Below are 21,024 nucleotides of genomic sequence, written 5' to 3'. Positions count from 1 at the left end.
GAAACTTCTGAGAAAAAGATTCAGCATTTTATTTAAATTTGTTTCTACTTGCATTTTCTTTTGAATTGATTTCCTCTCGCTGATGGAGAATTCTATGAACTGAAACATTCGCTACTAAACAATAATTTTATCAATCCTCTCAGAAGATATTAAATACAAATAAAAATTCATTTTAGTTTAGTATTTTTGTTTGTTTACAAAGGATATCATTTCAAAACATTTTGTTATTCATTAACATTCTATTTTCATAGAGTCTTATATTCGCCGTTTTTATATCTATTTTTGTTGAAATAATATTAAAATGTATATTGCAACATCAGAAAAAGTAATATATAACTTATTTGAACTCTAAAATCATTCTTATTTATCTTCATTGTGCTGTTTCTTATTACAATTTAACATTTTGCAATAACAGTATCATATTTGCTGCTAGGACAGTCCATAACAAAAATCACGTAAGATACTTCAATTTTCATTATAAATTCTTCTTCTTCTTTTTGAAGGTACTTTTTTTAATTAAAATAAATTGAAGCAAACGGTTGTTGCAATGCTTTAATTATAAAATTTCATTTTTGAATTTTATTTTGCGTAATACATTTTGTAGGAATAGAAATTAAGGAGCACCAACATCTGAATTAATTGGCGCCCGTAACCTTTTTCACTTTACTGCCGGCCTTGGAACAGTGTGCTCTCGTTACTTGGTAACATTATCCTAGGATAGAGAGCTGTAGGAAGGAAGAGGGATAGTAATACCTTATACTGCTTTGATTATTGAAAAATGTTTTGAAAATTTACCTTTTATGATGAACCATTTATGATTTACCTTATGTGCCTGGCATTTTAGGGCAACATGTTGCTCTCAATGACCCATGCTGGGTCGCACTGTTAAAATGTTTGGATACCATTGCCTAAAAACATATCATTGCCTTCCTATCCTCTCTTTCTGTAACGAGAGAACACTGTACGAAGATCAGCGCATTGTGAGATAGACTCCAGGGCCTCCAAGACCTCATTTTTAAATTAAAAATAAAAAATATGTAATAGGTACTAGCAATTCAACCTTCTTTCTTTATAACCATGATAACCAGGTAGCTGCATTAACCGTATATTAAGACTAGATAGATTGTATTCTTCACAGCCTCCTCTATTTCTATCCTTTAGTGATTAACAAATTAACACTAAGAGGTTCTTCATTTTGTACCAGCAAGTGCCCATTTATAATAAATAGGGAATCAAAAAAAGAAACACATTTCATTAAGGAAGGAAGTTTACTATAATTTAGAATACAAAATTTTCATTACGTTGATATCAGTGCCTGTAGTATATTGTGTATTCTCTTCACGCAAAACAAAATTATGGCGCAGTAACGTTACCGACTGTTAAAGCATTTCCAATTATCTGCTTAGTTCAGGTCTTTTTATTTCTACTTGGAGGGGAGGAAAAAGGGTATCCCTAAGAACATTATTGGACCCCACAATCAATAATTAATTGGAGCAGCAAACAGTCTGAGACAGAGTTTCACTTCTAATTAAACATATAATTGTATTTTCAAAAATGGCATTTCACTTGGGTTTTTTGTTTTTGTTAATTTCTTTTTAAATATAGTTAATTTCTACATTTAATTTTGAATTGGGAAATGTTTAATTTGGTTGCGATAAGTGTATCGGCTAAAAAATGCAATTTTGCAATACCATTATCTTAAAGATATTAAAGATATCTTTTAAAGATAATATCTTAAATTCTAAAAAAAAAAAATAATAATCAAATTGTAGATATATTTTATTAAAGGAAGTTTTTTTAATTAACAGTAATAATTTTCGTCGTAAAATCTTATTTCCTTTATATTTTAAAAATAAAGTACATTATTAAAGGCATAGTGGGTTATGAAACAATGGAGTAACCTACCAATGTTTATTATTACCTTTGGTACTTAGTTGTAGTGAATGTAAATAAAATAAAAACAGATATTTTTTCATTACATATTATACTTCTATCAGCCTATAATTCTAAAAAAATATTACATCTAAGTTATAAAATATTGCGGCATCCTGCGGGAAATGAACTTAGTTATAATAATAAGTTTTTTTTCAACGTGACATTTAAAGATGGAATAGTTTTTTCGTGACCCAACCAACATTGATATTAAAGCATTTATATGAGTCACACAGCTGCATGGCAAATTAAGTGAGAAAAGAAGAAGAATTACTGCAGTTAGTTTTAATTGCTGCATATAAATTGTGAACAATGTGAATGCATGAATTTACAAGTAAGTGCAACTAGAGTAATTGTGGTAATATTAGACGAAGGATTTATGTTCAGAGACCTTTGTTTGACAGGGTACCCCATTAAGAGATGTGCTACAAGATATTTTTTGTTCATTACTAGCAGAGCTCGGCATAACTTTGTATCATTTGATAAAAATAAGATTTTTTTTTTTTTCACTTTATAAAGTATATTTACAACTGCAACAATTGTTGCATCAAGTAAATTTGATCTTACTGGTTCAGTTCTCTTGTAATGTCATGGTTAGAGCAATCACCCACTGGAGAAACTCTTTCTCGGTAGATATTACACTCACATCAACAGGTCCTTAGGCCACTTCTGCTTCAAGCGACGAGGAGGATTGTCTGGAAGTTGTAGAGAGGAGAGTTGTTGTACAAGAGGATTAGGATGGAGAGCTAGGAGGCTGTGAAAGTTGCGGTAGCGAGACTTTATTAGGTCAGTGACGAAAGGGATGTGAAGGTCGGTGTGTATTGTAAGGTTAGAAATGTAGTAAGGAGCATTCAGGATTTTCCGTAGGACTTTTGACTGTAGTGTCTGCAGGCGTTTGGAGTTAGAAGGTTTGGTTGAGCCCCACACTTATGCTCCGTATGTCCATATGGGTCTTAACAGTGTCTTGTAAATTGTCAGTTTGTGATTTAAGTCGAGTTTCGATCTACGGTCAAGTAGTCTAGTAAGTAGCTTGTAGCGTCTGTTCACGTCTTGTTGTTTCAGTCGAGTATGTGGGTTCCACTTGAAATAGATCATTAAAAAAACATTTTGTGCTACCACAAAACAATTATGAGTCTAGGACTGCCAGCTCTTTTTTGTCCCCCAAAACATCTCTGGAGAGATTAGATAGGGAAGCCATCCTCAGAACATATGATGGCGTTGTGGGTAATGGTGAGTTGGCTTCAGGAACTGATTATCCTAAACTGCAGGCTTGATGAACGCCTGGGTGGTTGCTAGGTATTTGAAGGGTATATACCAGCGTTTCCCAAACTGTGTGTCGCGACCCGGCACCGGGTCGCAGAAAAATTCAGCTGGGTCGTGGCAAAAATTGTAAAAACACAAAAAATCTATAACTTTTTGCTCTAAATTTAATATTTTTCGAAACTTTTTCAAGTAATGCAGGTGGCAACCCTTTACCACCGTTTCCTACCGGACCGTTTAAATTCGGATGCTCTGATTGGCTGATTTCGATTCGTCATTCAGTGCCTTCTGTCGATATTGAAAAGGAAGAAATGCTTAATCTTAGTGAACAAGAAGTTGATAATTTAATTGAAATTTCATGCGACACCGATCTTAAAAAAGTGTTTGAAACTGTACCACTAATTAATTTTTGGTTGCGCAAAAGGAATATCCAAGCGTAAGCGAAAAAGTGATACAATATTTAATGCCTTTTGTCACCACTTATACGTGTGAAACTGCGTTCTCAGCCTTGGTGTACTTAAAAAATAAGTATCGAAACAGATTGGATGTCGAACCTAATTTGAGAATAAAATTAACATCATTAAGTCCTAATTTGAAATTACTATGTGATGAAAAACAACATCATCCTTCGCACTAAGGTCAAAATATGTAAAACAAAATTTACTTTAAGTTTTAAATGAAGATAATGGATTGTCTTTAATTACTTATGTTTTTGTTACATAATTATTTTGCAATTTTTGTGTACGAAATAAACAAACAAATAACTTGAATTTTGATTTTTATTAAAACATAAAATTTGTTTTGTAAATAAATGTTTTTTTTATGAGGTGGGGCGCGAAAAAATTTAAAATCTCGTAACGGGCCGCGGTCAAAAAAGTTTGGGAAACGCTGGTATATACTATATCTAGGATCTTTTCTAGTTTAACTCTAGTTTAGATTTCTAGTTTAATTTGTATTCTAGCATCTTCCCCGTAGGGGGAAGTGGATTAATCACTTCTTCAGGGTACTTGGCGTCCCTGCGGGTATCCCAGCCTAACAACATGAACATGAGGTATACCCCCCCACTGCTTATCCTTGTTTCTATCCCTCCTTTGATCCTGTCTACCACTTTGTTGACCCTCCGGATCCCTACCCAAGCTGAGATGGGGAACCCCATTGTAATGTAGCTTTCCTGTAGTAGACGGGTTCTGCCACAGGTGACCGTTCATCCCCCGACTCATCTGAGACCAAAAAAAATTGGATAAAAATAAAAAATTCAAAAATCACCAGCTAGGGTAATCCTCAGGTTTCTGAGGAAGGTACACTGGCTGGGTTTGAACTTAAGGGTGGTATTGGGCCCAGACCTTAATATGGATGAGGTGAAGCCCCAGGTTAAGCGTTCCTGGAGAGAATGGAAATGCTAATCCCCCAGAAACGGCGGCTCTTGCTGAGGTCTTCCAGAAACTAGGTTCAGGAAGCATCTGCTCAAGGTGGGGGGCTTATTTAGCTCCAAAACCTTTGTGCAGATTGTGTCAGGAAGCGGATTGTCTCACCTGCTGTTGCGCTATAAAACCTTTGGAACTTTGAGACCTGAAAGGAGATAGTAGCGCTAAAAGAACTAGTAGGGGAAGTCCCCAACCTTCTTAGTAGGGGAAGTTTCGCCTACTAGATCCATCCAAAAAGGGGAAGGCACTATAAGCCTCTCGTGACTGCAGTGCCATGGTATACAGGACCCGCCCTGCTACTGTTATCTGTAATCTTATCCATCATCTTTCTAGTTTCTTTTAATTAGGATAATCTTCTTCAGAATATCTTGAAAAGCAGTGAAGAGGATGCGCATATTAGCTCAGCGAGTTTGTGGTACCTGGCTGCTTGCTTTCATAATTCTAGTTTTACTCTAGAGAACTTGATTACTGGTTGCATTAATGAAGGACTAAATAGATCTATTTTGGTCATATTGCAATGCCTCATTAATACGGATAAAACTACGAAAAAATGACTACATATAGCGGATAAGATACATGTTTCTGTATTTTTTGAAAATGCATGTTCTATTATACATTTGTAAATTTTGTGGCAGGCTGAAATGAAATGTGCCGTTTATTTTGAAAGTGGGGCAAGTCCATTTTTTTTGTTATTTCGAGCTATTTAAGGTTTTGCGGTTCAACAAATTTAAAAATATTGTTAAATATTAATGGACATATTTTTTGTATTTTGTGGTGTTAGATAATGTAAGTTTATAATCAATTGTGTTTATAGCGCTGGCTAAGAAAAATAAAGGTTTATTATAACTAAGGAACGGATTTTTATGTATTTAAAAATGCCAGATATTTAATTAAAATATGCATTTATTTTCGTCAATTATGTGGAAAATATGTGATTTTCTTAAAATATTTTCTGGAATATTTAAGTAAAATGGACATTTTTTTTTATGAAAATGGAATTTGGGGGGGGGGGGAGTTATAATTATTTATACAAGAAAAGAACATTTTTACAATTTATAATAATTAATTAGGAACAAAATAATTTGTTTTTACAAGTTATAATGATTTATACAACAAAGAACATTTTTACTATTTATAAAAAGATGTGTTAAATTTTCAATTTTGAGAACTTCACTCTTCGAAATTGTTTGCAACCACATGAAATTTCAAATGTTGGAACGTAAAGTGACGACGATCTGGGCGTAAGATGGACTTGTAACGACTAGAATCCTTTGAAATGAGGATTTTTAAGTTTGTGGAAAGGGATATCTGCTCTAACCAAAGCCCGACACAGATCTGTACTCAGAGTAGACTTACTTGATGATGGAGATGTAAGGAAGGCTTGATAGGACGTCCTCTCTTTCTTTCTGTTTTTATTCTCTATGTGCGATCCGGTGGCAATATGTTGGGTGACTTAGGAACGTTGAGAGCAAGAAACGCGCTTGTCACAAGCTGTGCAGTACAAAATGTCTCCATCACTTCGAAAAAGTTCTGCTGGAAACTCGCTAAGATATTTAGCAACCAGTTGTTTGTTTGAGGCCGATGTTCGTGGCATTTCCCCCAAAAAAGAATACACTAAGTGACCGAACGAAATGAATTGGACACTTCAACGAACGAGCTGAAAGAACAGACAACTTCAAAGAACTAACAAGTGCCCGTCACTGTTTAGCAGCATTCTGTGTAAATTACAATAACCATTGAACCCACAGTCTGCGGTTCACAGTTCCTGTCAACCACCTCCCAATTATGAAAATATGCCCAAAATGAAAAATATGTACATATTTTGATTAAATATATAGAAATATTTATTTATTTTAATCAAATATGTATAAATATGCGATAACATCCAAATATGTGGAAATATGTGAAATAAAAGTAGACTCAAACGGCTTAAAAAGTGTCAGTATGAATACTTCTAGTTGAAAAACGTCTGTAAATTGCCTAGAAAAAAATATGTAAATACATACGAATCCGTTCCCTAATTATAACTAAATGGACTTGCCTCACTTTCAAAATTAATGAATTATTGTAATCGTTGATTTAAGTGGATAATATTTCAGTCGTATCAGTCTTTTTTTGAATCATTTTGGTCCGAATTGCCTTCGTATTCAGATTCTGATTCCAAGATTCTTCTTTTATTACCGATTGTCATGGGTCTTATTTCTACAAACATAATAAAATTACTTGCAAATGAGGATTTTATTGAAATGGCGTTATTACCCAGAAAAGTATTTCTATTTTATTTTCGTTACCTACCAAATTCACTTTTAGATGCATCAGAGTTATAATTACCGTTGTAGTCGGTTTCAGCCATTTTTTCTTTTTATAAAATAAACCACAATCCGTTATTAATTTTCAAATAATGAAACTTTTTTCGTACACCGAGCACAAAACAACACAACTTACTTGATAGCCGATAATATAAGTCGAATGTTATACAATTTACAGTTTTTCACAGTGTTGCCAATAGTACTAAAATTTCCCGATGTTGGTGTTATTATCGAAACACAAAATTAAGATGTACTTATTATTATTAAATAATAATAAATTTTATGAAATATTGTACAATCACCGATTACCAATATCAAAGATAGATAGATAAGACATGATGTTAAACCATCACATTTGCTTCACCATACAGCAACCGGAGTTAAATTTTGCTGTACGGTTAAATAATTTCAACCTAAGATGGACTTGCACCATTTTTAAATTAAACATATTTACAATATTGTTAAGAGCTAAAACTTCCATCTCCCAAATATTAGGATTCTGATTTTTTTAAACTCTAAATTGTTTACAGATAAAAAGATCATACTAAGTTTTATCTATAATTCCCATTATCTTCATTTTTTTTTCAAAAATGGACTTGCCCCACTTTCAAAATAAACGGCTCAAATATAGAATTTAAGGGGGTTCTGTAGGTAGCAAAAAAAGATTGTACAAAAACTACTCTCAAGAATACACCTTTGTTCATTTATACTTATTTGTTTTGAGGACAAGTAACTGACATAACATGGTTTTCACCGTAAACTCTTTGACATTGCTAAGAGATAGAGGAGACAACGATCTGCCATCATTATTCAGCGACAAGAGTGGTGTTCTCCAAGGAATGCCTACCTCAGCGCTTTCCACCTTCCCCAATCTTACAACACGACTTGCAGCCCCCAAGCCAAGGTCATCTTAAAATATTTCTCTAGCAACAGTTCAACCAGTTTACCCATAATTCACACGACAGTGCAAATTTTATTTGTTTCTTATTTTGGCTCAATATAGGGATATTCATTATTTTTAGGGCGAACTTTTCATTCAAATGGAGTTTGAAAAGCATCTGAAGATATCACACGCAATAAAGATTTTAATTGCTAAGCCTGCGTAATTAAACTGCTTCGTCTTATTAACTCTCAGTCATTTAACGCAGTAATCATATAATAAAATTAAATGCAAAGGTCTGTACGATTCCCTTATAATTCAAGAATATATTCTAACGCTCAATTATTTCCCTTCTTCTCTTTTAAATATACTTATACAGGGTGACCAGAGTTATATGCTCCACCCACTTTTTTTTTAAACGGCGGGAAATTTCGAAAAAATAAAAAACACGTATTTAATCATTTCTAGTCTAGTTTATTTTCAGTGATTGACCCATTTTTTTAAACCCCTGTATCTCGAGATACAGCATCCAACTTTTGTTTTTTCAAATGGAACGTTATATTTTTTGTTGCATATTTTTGTAGTATTTGAGCTCCTAAAAAAAAACAAAAAAAATTTTTTGAAATCGGTTAGGTTTTTCAAAAGTTATGGTAATTTAAAATATGAAAAACAAATTTCAGTTTACTGTCAAAATTACGTTATTTTTTTTAAAGAATCTGTTCAAACTGGGCACAACCAACGGATAGGCAAGCCAAAACTCTGGTCTCCTACGCTTTGCTTGTAGCAGCACTTATGGTGGCGAAGTCAAGATCTAGGCAGGCTAGAGTAATTCGACGTTTCAGATCATCGACTGAAGCCACGGGATTAAGGATACTTTACACTTTCTTTTTTTAGGTATCCCCACAAAAATAGTCCATTGGGGTTAAGTCCGGAGATCGAGGTGGCTATTGGGTGGGACAACGAGTCCCTAAGCACTTTTCATGGAAATTTCTGTCCAGGTAACCTCGAATCACTCTCGCATTATGCCCGGGCAACCATCTAGTTGAAAATACATATCTAGCCGACGTTGTAGAGGAACATCTTCAAGCGGAACTGGCAAAATGTCTCTTTAAAAAAGTTGGATACCTAGCACCAGTTAAGTTCTCTCTGTAGAAGTAATGGGCCGATTAGTTGATTTCCTAAAACTCCACACCAAACGTTTGTAGAAAAAAACAACCTGAACGTCGAATTACTCTAGCCTGCCTAGATCTTGACTTCGCCACCATAAGTGCTGCTACAAGCAAAGCGTGGGAGTCCAGAGTTTTGGCTTGCCTATCCGTTGGTTGTGCCCAGTTTGAATAGATTCTTTAAAAAAAAATAACGTAATTTGTGACAGTAAACTGAAATTTTTCATATTTTAAATTACCATAACTTTTGAAAAACCTAACCGATTTCAAAAAAAAATTTGTTTTTGTTTTTAGGAGCTCAAATACTACAAAAATATGCAACAAAAAATATAACGTTCCATTTGAAAAACAAAAGTTAATGCTGTATCTCGAGATACAAGGGTTTTAAAAAATGGGTCAATCACTGAAAATAAACTAGACTAAAAATGATTAAATACGTGTTTTTTATTTTTTCGAAATTTCCCGCCGTTAAAAAAAAAGTGGGTGGAGCATATAACTCTGGCCACCCTGTATTTTATTACTATAATTTAATTACCTTCATTAAAACTCTCGAGATATATTTTACTGAATGCAGATATTAGACCACGTCTAAGTTTGGGGGCCATCAGTCTGGGCCAGCTTGTACATTGCTCCAATCAATAGAAGTGCACCCAGGGAAGGCTCAGGGATTTAAAGTTTTTGCTCGCTGTTTCTTTTTTTTTAAATTCTACATCAGTTAAATTTAAATTACAAAGCTATTAACTTTTAAATTTACTTCCACTAGATACTGAGTTAGTCTTCATAAACTTTCCCTAAACACAATTATACCTCACAGAATAAAACAATTATTTACAGTTGAGATATAATTGAGATTTTCACTTCAAGTTCTTGACAATAAACATTTTCTATTTATTTTTAGAATTTCTAACCAAATTAACTATCAAGATTCTAAATTGTGAAATGATTGTGAAATTACGTAGCTTTAGTTTTACAAATAATTCCAATATTAGGGCATTCAAGCAACAGTAACCTGTGCTTAGTTCGGGTCTAACCTAATCTTCTTTGATGAGGGTTGTATACAAAACAGCAGAATATCAAAGTAAGTAGTTAAATCTCCACTAAAACATAATTTAGGCATCAAGCACACGATACGAGGTGTGGCTATTAAATAACGAGACTATTGCTGTAAAACATTTTATTTTAAATTTATACATATTTAGTTATTATCACCTTCAATATACCCCCTCCCCTATCGCTTCAAGCGAATTTACCATTGTTCGAAACAGTGCTGGAAGTCTTTTTCTCTGAGCTCCTGCATGACGCGTGCCGCTTTTTCTTTCACAGTTTCAACGTACTGAAATCGTGTTCCTTTTAATGCAGATTTGACTTTAGGGAACAGATAGAAAGTCACATGGGGCCAGGTCAGGCGAATAAGGCAGATGGCTTAAAACTGGGATGTTGTACTTGGCTAGAAACGGTCTTGACAGACAATGCAGTGTGAGCCGGCGTGTTGTCTTGATGGAGAACCCATGTGACTTGTTCTTCCACAAATCGGGTCGTTTTTTTCCTTACTCTTTCACGGAGTTGAGCAAGCATCTCACGGTAGTAATGTTGGCCATCTTGGAAACGCTTGAACCACTCAAAAACTCGCGCACGTTTTTCTTTTAAACTTTTTTTAATAAACAGATAAGTTTCAGTAGCGGTTTCACCAAGTATCAAGTGAAATTTCACGACAATTCGTTGCTCTACTGCATCATGTGCAGTATCATGTTTTCGGCAAAACGAAACTAACACTTCTTTACACAAACGACGGTTCCGGTCAGACAGATTTCTCTACAAAACACGTGAGTCGCTGCAATCAAAAGAGAAGGCTTTACGCTGCACAGCTGTAGGTCGTTAGGATTTGGCGCATGCATAGTTCTTCTGTAGCAGCATCAGTCTCGTTATTTCATAGCCACACCTCGTGTAAATTGACATTATTACAATTTTTGCTTTCAATAAAACAGCTCACTGGTTTAGACGCTAAACGTATCTAACAAGGAATGAATGTAGTTGAAGTAAACTGGTCATACAACCAGTACTGTTTTGGTTAATGGCAGCCATACGCAAATAAACGTAAACAATGGCGGATAATCCTGTACAATGATGTATTAAATTCATACTGTCCTTAATGTTGTTAAATTGCCGAATGTTGTTTTGTGAAATTACAAAGTAGGCGTCAAGAGATTAGTGAAAAAGCAAATAAAGTAAAATGATTTTCTCATTAAAGATAATTTTTGAACAGAAATTACACCATAAGAAGCAAATATGGAATACGTGAATCAGATCAGCAACAGCATTTAAATAATTCATTTTACCTGTATTTACACCAATATTTTGTTTGGTTATAATTTATGGTCATATTTGCGAAGCCAAATTTATAGATGCCATTATATTTATTTCGAAATTCCGTTTTAAACCAGAATCATGAAGTTTATTAATGTAACGGCTAGTTTTTGTCAGTGAAAGTGTACAAGGACTTCATAATTTTCTACCAAAGTACATTATTTCTTGCTTGAAAGGAAACAAATTATAACCTGGTTGGATCTAGTATCCAATTAAAATGAACCTGGTAGGTTTACACTTTTTCCCATCTACTGGCTATTTACTGGGCAAATAAATAATGTTCTACCAAAATTAATCTTATGCACTTTATTTTAATTTTCAATTTAACTTTTCTCCGCAATATCTCACTATAAAGTAAATTCTTAGTAAAATAAATGTAAATGATCACCTGTTTTTTGAACCTAAAAGCGTGGTATAAGTTGATGCTCGTATTTTGATACAATTCTTGGGTAGATACGAGCGTACATGTCCAAATTTTGAATTATAAAGTACAAAACTTTTGGGAATCAGAACATGTTTAATGTATAGCGCAATTACGACAAAATATATTGATTTCGTTTAAAAATTAAACGTGAAGTAATGCCTATTTTGTTTCTGATGAGCTTCACGTCCAACTACAAGTAGATGTTGTAAACGAGGGGTGTCGTGAAACTCGATTAAACCACGGGCAACAGGCAAGATTCACGCGAACCACAACATATTAACAAATTTTTCCTAGTTTTAATTGTAAATTAAATTTATCTGGATTCAGAGACTGAGAACCGAAAATCTTCATTAAGGTAGATAGATGTTTATCAGTCAATCTTGTTCTGTATGCCATTTTATTTAATTTTATAGACGGAAATAGTTGCTCACACAAGGGCGTACTCCAAAAATGACACAAAATTGTGTACAGCAAGGATTTTTGTATATTTCTACGCCTAAATAAGTATATTGTAAAGTTTTTCTCCTTTTACTAAAAACTTTAACTACAACTAGTGCCTGCCACTAGTTATTAAATAATAGTGGGTTCGATAAATAATAAAACTCGCTAAACTTATAAGTAGTCTGATTTATTAACACATTAACATTACTACCATTAACATTTACTAGCAACTATCGCTATTCATTACAGTTACCATTTACAACAGTCACAACAGTTTACTGTTACTTACTCACTACGTAATGTCACAAAACTGTTCCACGACTGACCACTGGTCCGCAATGCGCTAGACTCAACCGCACTAACGAAACTCTACTCACTAACTGACTAACCGCCTAACTGGCTAACTCAACTCAAACTGTCTCTTCCAAACGGTCTCCCTCACTCCAACTGCGACTGTCCCACTCCAACTCCGACTGTCTCACCCCCACCTGCGACTCACTGACTGAGAAAACACGTACTGCCCCCACCCCAACTGGAGCCGCTCCATTGGCTTGCTTTTACACAGTGGTGGACCCGCTGTGTACAGGCTTCGGTCACTAAACTCCCTGAACAATCTAGCCCTTTCTTCTCCTGCTCAGGTAAAGTCTGGCCTTTTGTTTACACAGTGGTGGACCGTTATAGGCTTCGGTCACTCAACTCCTAGAACAATCTAGCCCTTTCTTCTCCGGCTCAGGTAAAGTCTGGCCTTTTGTTTACACAGTGGTGGACCGTTATAGACTTCGGTCACTCAACTCCTAGAACAATCTAGCCCTTTCTTCTCCGGCTCAGGTAAAGTCTGGCCTTTTGTCTACACAGTGGTGGCCTGTTACTGACTTTGGTCGCTTAACCCCTAGAACAATCTAGGCCTTTCTTCTCTGCCACAGGTAGATACCGCCCTTTTGTTAATGCAGTGGTGGCCTGTTACTGACTTTGGTCGCTCAACTCCCAGAACAATCTAGGCCTTTCTTCTCTGGCTCAGATCAACTTCGTTACAATATATTTTGGGAAATTCCTACTTCGTCTTTTAAAACCGAATCATTTCTGGAATCCCACTGAGAGTGGTAGACATATCGCTTCTAAACGTCGCCGGAAGTGAGTTAGGGTGTTTATAAAAGCCCACAGGCCCCTCAGGAAAGACCTTGGTCCACGAGTATACTCGTCTTCAGTAGTTAACGGAAACTGCGAATTGTATGTACGATATTTTGCCTCGATCTCCCCTAAGCGCTATTTCCTTCATAGAAAACTTTTTCTATTTTCATTTTATTTCAGTACATCCTGGGCCACAAAAAATTATCTCGGGGGCCGATATACTTTACTTAAATTTCTTACGTTAACGATAAAATCCAAAACCTAGACCATATTCATACATCTTATATAAACAAAGAAAAGTACATTTTATGTAAGGCAACAATAAAGGGCTGTAGTTGATTAAACAAAGTAAACTTATCAAACTAGAATGTTGTTTGGGCTGTAAAACGGAACTGGAAATATTATACGCTGAGTAAAATTGGCCTAAAACTTACTCTGTACTGGGCAATAAAGAAGGCTGTGGTGCTGTGATATGGGGGGGATATGTTTGACACCATGGTGTGTAAAGTACATCAAGAATGTTTCAGCCCTTAGTATATAAAGAGGAAAGGGATAGTGCTGCTAGCCGATATTGCCCTTAACCAGAGAGAGCAAGGAACAAATAAGTTGCGAGCCTTGCTTTACCACTTTGTGGGAGCACAACTTCTAGCTCTTTTCTGCATTCAGTTCTTGCTTTTTCATCGCTTGTCTAGTAATTCAACAAATACCAATAATCCTAAATGTTGTAATTTAGTTTTGTTTTTATATAAATATTAGCTACGCCAGCTCGGCTGCTTGTGAGACACACTTTTATCTCGGAAGTAATGAAATCAAAACTATAAATTTGTACTCCAATTGACCTTCAACCAAGGTCGTCATGTATTCGAACTAATCGCACAAAGAAGATTAACTTAGATTTTAAATCCCATTTAGTTTTATTTATAGTTACTGGAGTATTTTCCTGTACAATTGTTCAAAATTAGGCCTTACTTTCAGAATATACCAAACAGAATTCTTTATGTTACACCATTATTCTTATTTTAATGGTGGTAACCGTGATTAATATTTAAAAATTTCTTGGTAGCAAAACTTGGTGGGTTTTAGATAAACATGCAACAATTCTGATTTCTTAGTGCTCACAAACTCAAAAATAAATTAATTTATTACAAAAAAAAAAGACAAGGTGTTGTCAGGAAGATATCCCTTCATCTAGGCTTCACCCTCCTACCTTGCTGGACCAGGTAATGCGTTTAAAAGCTGTATATTAAGACCCTGTCTCCTAGAGTTTCCTTTTCCTAGACCCTTCTTACAACGAGGTGTGGCCAAATCCTAACGACCGACAGCTGTGCAGCGTAAAGCCTTCTCTGTCGATTGCAGCGTCTCACGTGTTTGTAGAGAAATCTGTCTGACCGGAACCGTTGTTTATGTAAGAGGTGTTAGTTTCATTTTGCCGAAAACATGATACTACACATGTCGTAGAGCAACGAATTGTCGTGAAATTTCACATCAAAACTTGGTAAAACCGCTACTGAAACTTATCTTTTATTAAAAGAAGTTTATGGCGATGAATGTTTATCACGTGCGCGAGTTTTTGAGTGGTTAAAGCGTTTCCATGATGGCCGAGAAGACGTCGGAGATGATGACCGCCCGGGTCGCCCTTCCACGTCCAAAACGGATGAAAATATCGATTATAATTAATCAACTTTATTTCTGTGAGGTACTTGCTCAACTCCGTGAAAGAGTAAGGACCCGTTTTCGGGACCCGGGTTCTCCATCAAGACAACGCGCCCGGCTCACACTGCATTGTCTATCAAGACCGTTTCTAGCCAAGTACAACATCCCAGTTTCTAGGCCGACCGCCTTATTCGCCTGATCTGGCCCCGTGTGACTTTTATCTGTTCCTCAAAGTCAAATCTGCATTAAAAGAGACACGATTTCAGTCCGTTGAAGCTGGGGGAAAAAAAGCGGTACGCGTCATGCAGGAGCTCACAGAAAGACTTCCAGCACGATTTCGAACAATGGTAAATTCGCATGGAGCGTTGTAAGGATAGGGGAGAGGTGTATATTGAAGGTGATAATAACTAAATATGTATAAATTTAAAATAAAATGTTTTGCAGCAATAGTCTCGTTATTTAATAGCCACACCTCGTATCCTGGATGTAAATTAAGGTAACCCAACAACTGAACAGGTGCCATTAACGGAGGTGAACGAATAGCTAACATTCCTTCCTATAAGTTCACATTAACCTAGAGAAATTAACCCAGTATGCTTCGTGTTCCTAGCCACAAATCGCTCATGTTGTAACCTGTAGAATTAAGAACAATTGTTCAATTCTACATAATATCTGACAACATTCACTGTGTTTCCAGAAAAATGAAGAAGGGGAGTCAGTTAATGTAAATATCTGAAGATATATCCAGTAAGACTTGAATAACAGCAACCAAGGGTAATAAATTGCAGTAAATGTCGTGAAAATAGGTATTTAATAAAATAGTTTGAAATTTATAAGAAATTCAAGCCGCTGACAAAGTTCAAAGGATGCCTTCAAAATGGCCAATTGACATATAGCTTCTCTTAGTTCTTCACCAAAGGAGATAAGATAAAATTTACTGTTTAATTAAAGTACAGGAAGTGTCACTCCAAACTAAAGGAAATAGGGAAACTCCTAAATCTTTTATCTAATCAATTTTCTTTAATATTTTTATTTAATCTAGACTTGAAAACATATTTTTCTATAAGATATTAAAAAAATATATAATATATTAATGTACACGTAGTTCAATTCGCTCTATTTCACCAGAGTGAAATTTCATTTTATGACAAAAATTCAGAAATTGGTTAGATAACATGTTTGTACGAGGTGTGTTCAATAAATAAGGTGAATTTTCAAATTTCGCGGGCTACGTACATTCGAATTACGAATGTTTTTTTTTTTATGTTGGTACACTTGTCTCGAACATATTTTCAAAGTTGTAGCTATATAGCATGTTTAGTTTGTATGTTAGAGGCATAAATAAGGCAAGTGTTTTGCGAGTTCGGCGATTTTCTTCTGTCGAAAAAAATGGATCAACGAAGTTGCATCAAATTTTATGAAAAAAATGGAATTAAGTGCTCAAAAACACTTGAAATGTTGACAGTGGCGTACGGTGAGAGTACTCTGGGTCAAAAAAAGGTTTACAAGTGTTACAAGCTTTTCACAGAAGGTCGAGAAGATGCGAATGACGACGCTCGCCCTGGACGCCCCAGTACATCAACAACCGATGAAAATGTTAAGAAAGTAAAGAAAATTGTCATGAAGACTCGTCGAATCACAATTAGAGAAGTTGTTGAGGATGTCGGCATATCGGTTGGCACATGTCATGCAATTTTTTCTGAAATTTTGGGCATGAAGCGTGTGGCAGCGAAGTTCGTTCCAAAATTGCTGAATTTTGATAAAAAAAAAAACCGTCGCACGAGCATCGCTCAGGAATTGTTGAATGACATTATCATGCCTCAGCCACCGTATTCACCAGATTTGGCGCCCTGCGACTTTTTCCTGTTCCCATGATTGAAGAGACCCATGAAAGGACGGAGATTTGCGACGATTGAGGAGATAAAAACCGAATCGCTGAGAGAGCTCAAGGACATACCAAAAAGTGCATATCAGAACTGTTTCGAGGATTGGAAAAAACGCTGGCACAAATCTATTATATCTGAGGGGGACTACTTTGAAGGAGACCAAATAAAAATCGATGAATAAATAAATATTTTTTGAGAAAAATGAAAATTCACCTTATTTTTTGAACACACCTCGTATATTTACTCTCAGAATACACTGTAAATATAATTTAACAATATTAAATTTAAATTTACTCCTAATTTTATTATTAATACATTAAAGTTTGGGAAATGATCATGGCGAAGAGTTATTTGTGGCAACCTATGGCTGTATTTCAGCTTAGAAGTGTCATTTACCATAACTGTTTTCAATGATTAACTATTGTTCGTGAAAAAACTTTCCTAGTAAAGGTTAGTTTATGAAATGTGATTGGGGGATAAGAAGATTTGCGGTACTGGGCTTTCTATGGCTTTGTATCTATCGAAATCTCCTTTCTGTTTTTTATTATGTATTGCAAAACCTTTAAGGCGACGAAGTAGAAGTTGAGATTTCGTTCAATGGCCTTGATGGGAAACCCAGGAATCTTCTAGAACAGCGTTTCCCAACTTTTTTTTGACTCGCGAACTACTTGGTACAGTACAACTTGCTAAATTGTACCACTTCGTAAAAATGATTGTATTTCGTGAAATTTGTTATTCCGAGTGTGTTATTTTATTATTATTATCTTTATTTGTATAGAGATACAATGTATCTGTTACAAAGAAGTTCAAGTTCATGTTCACTTTATAAACTTTGTGAAGTGTAAGATCTTAGTTTTAACATTTTTTTAAATAATTAAAAATTGCCTACATATTTTTCTCTTCAAAATTATTAATTAATTTACAAAGTTCTTCTTTAGGATTATTATATTTTTGCCCAAATCTTCTAAATTAATTTCTTTTAAGCATTCAACTCCCTGTAAGTACCAATTAAATTTAATGTTGCTTGGATAGAGCTTACTCATTACAATCAGTCACTTTAAGCAGATCTTTACATAGTTATCATTTAAGTTCTGTCACATGATAATTCTATTAAATTTTCTCCATCTTTTATTGATAATGATGTAGAAGGGGTTTGAAATCCAATTATCATTTGTGTTTTCGGGTTTTAGAAAATACTCCATGAAGAGAATTTTAATCCTGTTAAATGTGCTATTATATTTTCACGTATATCTTGAGACAGACTAACCTTATTACTGTGCCTATTAACAACTTAACTGTATAATATTAATTAAAATAATCTTTATGAATTATAGGAAAAACGTATCTATGATATTTTTAGGATTTAATTTTTCATGTCCGACATTATTGATTATTTTTCGCGTACCACCAATTAGTAACTCGCGTGCCAGCACAGGTTTGAGAAACGCTGCTCTATAATATTCTTTTTCCCCTTCTTTGGTGCCTCCTTGAAACAGTTGTTATCCAATAAGAATATCCAAAAAACGGAGATGGGTCGATAAAATCAAAGAAATAATCGAAGTTGACCGGCAAGTTAGTAGTCGTAGCATGGCCCAGGAGCTAAAGATCGACCATAAAACAGTTTTAAACCATTTGCGCAAAGCTGGATTCGAAAAGAAGCTCGATGTTTGGGTGCGCCACCAATTAACACCAAAAAACATGATGGATCGAATTTCCATCTGCGAAGCCTTGGCCAAACGGAATGAAATCGACCCATTTCTTAAACGGATGGTGACTGGGGATGAGAAAGGGGTCACATACGACAATATTGTGCGAAAACGATCGTGGTCAAAGCGTGGTGAAGCAGCTCAAACGGTGGCCAAACCAGGACTAACGGCCAGGAAGGTTCTACTGTGTATTTGGTGAGACTTGAAAGGAATCATGAGTTGCTTCCGTATGGCCAAACACTAAATTCAGATCTCTACTGTCAACAACTGGACCGTTTGAAGCTAGCGATTGGCCAGAATTGGCCAACAGAAGAGTTGTTGTGTTCCACGCAAGGCCACACACGTCTGTAGTGACTCGCCAGAAATTCCGGGAGCTTGGTTGGGAAATGTTTTGCAGCAATCCACCATATAGTCCGGACCTGGCACCAAGCGATTACCATCTTTTTCTCGCATTGCAAAACTTCCTGAGTGATAAGAAATTGGGATCAAGAGAAGATTGTGAAAATCGATTACTAGAGTTTTTCGCCACTAAGGACCAAGACTTCTATGAGAGAGGCATTATGAAGCTTTAAAATGGCAACAAATTATACAACAAAACGGTGCATAGTTGACCCAAATCGGACAATCCAAAACATCTTAAATAAAGTTTTGAAGTTCACGCAAAAATAAAGGATTTCTTTTTCCCCAACCCATTATTAAGAGTTGAAAATTTACAAGTATTTACTAACCTGTAGATGATGACTTCGAGGTAGCATCGCTTCCAATAGCTTTAATAGAGGCTTCTGTCGGTATGTGAGTTAGCAGGGCGTTGAAAAATTTATAAAGCTGTAAAAAAATAAAAATATATTAATTAAAAAACTATAACGAAATGTTAAAATACTGTAAAATGAATATAAAATATGGTGTTCACTACATTTTGAGTTGTAGGCTCACCAGAGCTGGACAAACAAAAGGTGAAAAAAGAGCATTGGGCAAAAAACAGTGAACCTTTTGGAAAGATAAATGGATTAAGTTCTCCACTGCTTCATAAATCACTACTGCATTTTGTTTACTTGATTCCTATATTCCGTGTGTTAGTTTTTTATCCGCTTTTATTTGTACATCTATCGAATTCATTGTTGATTGATTGTATTTCTGTTTTATTAACATTTTATTGTATATTTATTTATTTCCAACTTTATACGAGGTCCAATGTATTTAATTTGGAATTGTTAGGTTTAATCTTTACATTTTGAAATTACGAGGGTCGTTTGAAAAGTCCGTGCAAAGTCAGAGAGATAGCACCACTGGCGCGTATCGAGGTTATGTTTAGTTAGTAGCATCTCTTGGAAGAACACACACCAAGTTTCAGCCAGATCGGTCTATTTCTTTGTATTTGGCATTCGTTTGGATCGAGGAAGTCGAGTGATTTTCAAAAAATGGACGAAAAAGAATTTCGTGTGTTGATTAAACACTACTTTATGAAAGGCAAAACGCCTCAGGAGACTAAAGAGAAGCTTGATAAACATTATGGTGACTCTGCACCTTCGATTAGAACAGTTTATAAGTGGTTTCAAAATTTTCAGAGTGGCCATATGGGCACAAGTGACGCTGAACGTTCTGGACGCCCTGTTGAGGTTACTACTCCAGAAATCATTGATAAAATCCATGATATGGTGATGGATGACAGAAGAGTGAAGGTGCGTGAGATTGCTAGTGCTGTGGGCATCTCGAATGAACGGGTACATGATATTTTGCATCAACATTTGGGCATGACAAAGCTATCCGCAAGATGGGTTCCAGAAGAATCCGCAGGACTTTAAGCGTCGTTTCGTCACTGTAGATGAAACATGGATACATCACTACACTCCTGAGACCAAAGAACAATCTAAACAATGGGTTACCAAGGGGGAATCTGCGCCAAAAAAGGCGAAGACCGTTCCTTCGGCCGGAAAGATTATGGCGACTGCTCACGCTTGACCAAAAACGAAATCGTGTGAAGTGTTGCAAGGACGGTTTGCAGCTGTTCCAGAAGAATCCGCAGGACTTTAAGCGTCGTTTCGTCACTGTAGATGAAACATGGATACATCACTACACTCCTGAGACCAAAGAACAATCTAAACAATGGGTTACCAAGGGGGAATCTGCGCCAAAAAAGGCGAAGACCGTTCCTTCGGCCGGAAAGATTATGGCGACTGTCTTTTGGGATTCGCAAGGAATAATCCTCATCGACTATCTGGAAAAGGGTAAAACTATTGCAGGTGCATATTATTCATCGTTATTGGACCGTTTGAAAACCGAGCTGCAAGAAAAACGCCCACGATTAGCCCACAAAAAAGTCCTTTTCCATCACGATAACGCACCAGCTCACACCTCAGCAGTTGTGGTTGCAAAATTAATGGAAATAGGGTTCCAACTCGTTTCACATCCCCCCTATTCTCCAGACTTGGCTCCCTCGGACTACTATTTGTT

The 21,024-nt window shown here is 35.7% G+C and overlaps 1 protein-coding gene and 1 long non-coding RNA gene across 11 annotated transcripts in view; one reads left to right on the top strand and one right to left on the bottom strand.

The window, feature by feature from the left end:
• Positions 1–21,024, top strand: part of LOC141460531 (uncharacterized) — a 242,198-nt gene that overhangs the window by 115,606 nt on the left and 105,568 nt on the right. The window lies entirely within an intron of this gene.
• Positions 1–21,024, bottom strand: part of rdgC (retinal degeneration C) — a 156,122-nt gene that overhangs the window by 69,064 nt on the left and 66,034 nt on the right. For all 10 annotated transcript variants that reach the window (XR_012462111.1, XR_012462110.1, XM_074140621.1 and 7 more), the window contains exon 3: positions 19,302–19,398. Coding sequence is in view for 8 of the 10 variants with exons in the window: in XM_074140621.1 (XP_073996722.1) it covers positions 19,302–19,398 (97 nt within the window). In the remaining 2 variants the exon portion in view is untranslated. The remainder of the gene's footprint in view (positions 1–19,301; positions 19,399–21,024) is intronic.

This window comes from Rhodnius prolixus, unplaced genomic scaffold (assembly GCF_049639745.1).
Source record: "Rhodnius prolixus isolate KJV_2025 unplaced genomic scaffold, Rpr scaffold_6, whole genome shotgun sequence".
Taxonomy (NCBI): domain Eukaryota; kingdom Metazoa; phylum Arthropoda; class Insecta; order Hemiptera; family Reduviidae; genus Rhodnius; species Rhodnius prolixus.
This window is presented reverse-complemented; position numbering and strand designations above follow the sequence as displayed.